The following is a 3,461-nucleotide window of genomic DNA, read 5'->3' as shown; positions in this document are numbered from 1 at the left end:
CTAAGTGTAAATGGCTGTCCCTCCCTTTGCTCCAGCATACAGTTCTCATGTTTATAATCACATGTTTGTGCCCTTTTTGTCCCAGACACATGTCCTTGTATTTGAGCATCTTAGAGTTGTGACCGACACTTTAATTTTTAAAGTTAGGGCCACAAGGCTTACACGACTAGTATCCTCCATCTTGTTCGTCTGCATTAGTATCCAGACACCTGCTGGACTGTACCATGTGCTGTTTATTTGGTCCTTTTTTTTTGGTACCTTGTTATTCCCGATTTGCTCCCTTTTTTGTAAAATGTCATTTTATGCTGGTTTCTTTGGATCCTTTGTAATATTTTTTTTGTTTTTTTTGCTTCATTATGAACAGTGAAACAAACCAAAACTCGCTGGGCCAGTTGCCGGGACCAATTTCGGCGAGAGGTCTCCAGCAAGGGGCGTAGTGGAGAGGGTCCCTCCCGGAAGAGGCCATACATATATACTGCCCAGTTGCAGTTTCTCAGACCCGTAATGGACTTGAGGCCGTAAGTAAATTATGATTTGTTGATCCATTTCTCATTGTGCTTAATCTTTCAATTGTGTATGCCTCAGCTAATGTGTACACGAAAGTAATGGCTTCATTTCTGTTGTACTATTGAAGGCATCTACTTTCTGTGGGGCAGCCATGTACAAAATGTCACAATCCCACATTTTTTGAAGGCACACGCCAAGCATGCCTGAATACCTGTAAGTTAACCAGTCCTGCTTGGAGTTGTCGTTGTGCATCAGATGGTGGGCATCAGTTTGCACATGCCTGGGGTTGGTTGTGTCCATCACTTTATGTGAAAGGTTGCCCCCATTCAAACCCGCTGCTGAGCTGTATGATGAGACGACACGTGTAGTGCGCATATAGCACCCCCCCCTCTCTGTTTGGTTCCTGCTGCATCAATTTTGGGCAGGTCCCAGAACATAGATGTTTTTAATAATGAAAGGATTTCACAAACGACAAGCCACGTGCGCTCCGCACGCATTATCTCATCATACAGATGTTCTGCGTGTTTGCCTCCTGTTGGTCTTATACCACAATAATCTTTGGAACTTTGCATAGGGATAGGTCATTTATACCTCAAAAGGTGCATGTCTCCCATTTTAATGCAAGTCCAGATTAGTATATCAGTTTTGACATTAGCGGGTGCTTTTATAGTTCCCATATAGATTCCTTTTTTTTACTGACATGTCGGAATTTGATCACCATTTGGTATTGGCCACGTCATTCACATTGCTTTCAATGTATGGCACCAGGACCAACATTGATTCCTTGGTTTGTTTGTGTTCAATGAAAAAAAAAACAGAATCCAATGATGTTCCTTCTAGGCTTGACCACCCGTCTCTGAATGACTGCTCTCATCATGCACATTTGTGGCCCAGTACATGTTATTATTTTGCTGGAAAATAAGTTCGACCAGTTAGACCCTACCTCTTGTATGTTGGTATGGTTGAAGCAGGCCACATACTGGTGAGATGGCGTCAATATCCGCACTGGTTTGGTGCCTGGAATGAATATTCCTCTTCTTTCGCTGGACTGCTTCAACCATCAAACCATGTTTTACCATTACATTACCATTTCCGCTTTACCAGTTGTGACCCATCTTGCCCTATATATTGTAAATACATTTGGAATTGCACTGTTCACATAGATGCATGTGTTTATTGCATATTCTCTTACATTATGTTGTTTCGAGCCACTCCATATGTATAGTGTCTGTATACAGCTGATCACACCTAATATCACTGTTTATTTTCTGTTAAATTTAAAAAGAGATATCTAATTGAGTTTTTACATGTCTTTGAAAAACAGTACTGTGGACAGTCTGGAACCCTCTGGGGAGTCGTCGACAGATGGAAGTGAAACCCCAGCTGTTTTCTCCCCTGCAATTAGTCCGGAACCGACGCCAGCAGAGGAGCCGGAGGAGTCGTCACAGGGCCAGCACCAACAGCCCAGTCCACCCCGTGTCAGGCAGCCGCACCGAAGACGCCCCCGCCAAGTCCCTCCCTCCACCTCTGTGCCAGAGAGTCGGGAGGTTATTGACGCACGCGTCATTGATTTTCTGGCACAGAGGCGGAGTGACGGAGTGGAGGAGAAGATGCTTCGCGGATTGGCGCCCCTTCTGAAAAAAGTGCCGGAACCGGACCACAACGCATGCGTGGCTTCTATAGCGGTGGTCATGAAGATGTTCGCCATCCCAAATCATGGGGACATCCTGGGCCATTTGAACAGATGGATGGTGGATCTTGAAAATGAGGGGCAACCCCAAGTGGCCGGCCAATTTGGACGGGAAAGGCAACCAACTCAGGCGCCTTCTTTTGCCCCACACCCCCAGTACGGGCCACCCCATGGCCATTTGCAAGGGGCATCACAGCCCATTTTCCAGGGCAGTTTGCCCACTGTCCCACAACAGCAGGCTCAAGGAAGGCCACGGTCCTCCTTTCCGGCAGGGTCTTTCACCCAGGACCTCTTTGAGTTATGATTTTCTTTTTTGGGGAGTGGTTTTTCTGTTTCAATTTGTTTGGTTGTGTTTATTTGTCAAAAATATTGATTCTAACCTGTTTTGGTGCTGAATATTTTTGAAAAAAGTTATTTTGTGCACTAAAAATGTGTCTGGTTTTATTTTCTAACATTCCACAAACCATTAACCTTATCATTTGGTGTATATTGCCCAAAAACACACACACAGTATCTACACATGCAACACTTTATTAAGATGCACCGCACCTTTAAATTTATTAACTTTCAACATGAGGTATTAGAAAATTTTATGGACCAAATACTCGAAGTTTAATGATGAAATAGTCTAAATAAATTTAGACCAAAGCATCATTTAAATTAAATGTGTAGATTAAATAAAATATGCGATGTCCACAAAATCTCAGCCCGCAAGCCCACGTCAAGGGTCCTCATTACCTTGCGAGTCCCTACACTCCACTAATACAATAAATTCAAGTAATCTATCTAGAAAATAACAAAAAACTAACGAGCCCAGAAGATTTCAAAAACTGCCACGAATAGCGTCCCTCTGCCATGGCAAGGACCCCTCTGGGCTGTGAAAGTAGTCTGCAAAGAGTTCACGAACTGCAATGCCTGCAGTCCCTGGTCGTCTATGCAGGGTCCTTTCCAAGCCCAAATCTGAAGACGTTGGAAGATCTTCCAAGTCTACAGAAGAGGAAGCCTCGTGAATCCTGGTGAAGTTGTGCAGAACAACACAAGCTTGAATCACCAGGGTAGCATTCTCCGGATCCATCTGTATGGATGACAAGAACACCCTCCACTTGCTAGAGAGTATCCCGAAAGCGCACTCCACATACCGACGGGCACGAGTCAACCGGTAGTTGAAGATACGCCTCCTGACATCCAAACCACGCTTTGGGAAGGGCCGCATAACATGTGGAGTCAATGCAAACCCTTCATCCGCCACGATGACAAATGGAGC

General features: G+C 44.6%; 1 protein-coding gene across 1 annotated transcript; it reads left to right on the top strand.

Annotated features, from left to right (window-relative positions):
* Positions 1 to 410: 410 nt before the first annotated feature.
* LOC122925789 lies at positions 411 to 2,501 on the top strand. Its single transcript, XM_044277141.1, has 2 exons — positions 411 to 518; positions 1,832 to 2,501. Exons 1-2 carry the CDS (start codon positions 505 to 507, stop codon positions 2,499 to 2,501), a joined length of 684 nt encoding a protein of 227 aa, XP_044133076.1. The 5' UTR covers positions 411 to 504.
* Positions 2,502 to 3,461: the final 960 nt, after the last annotated feature.

The sequence above is a fragment of the Bufo gargarizans genome, chromosome 2 (assembly GCF_014858855.1).
Source record: "Bufo gargarizans isolate SCDJY-AF-19 chromosome 2, ASM1485885v1, whole genome shotgun sequence".
NCBI classification, from domain to species: Eukaryota; Metazoa; Chordata; class Amphibia; order Anura; family Bufonidae; genus Bufo; species Bufo gargarizans.
This window is presented reverse-complemented; position numbering and strand designations above follow the sequence as displayed.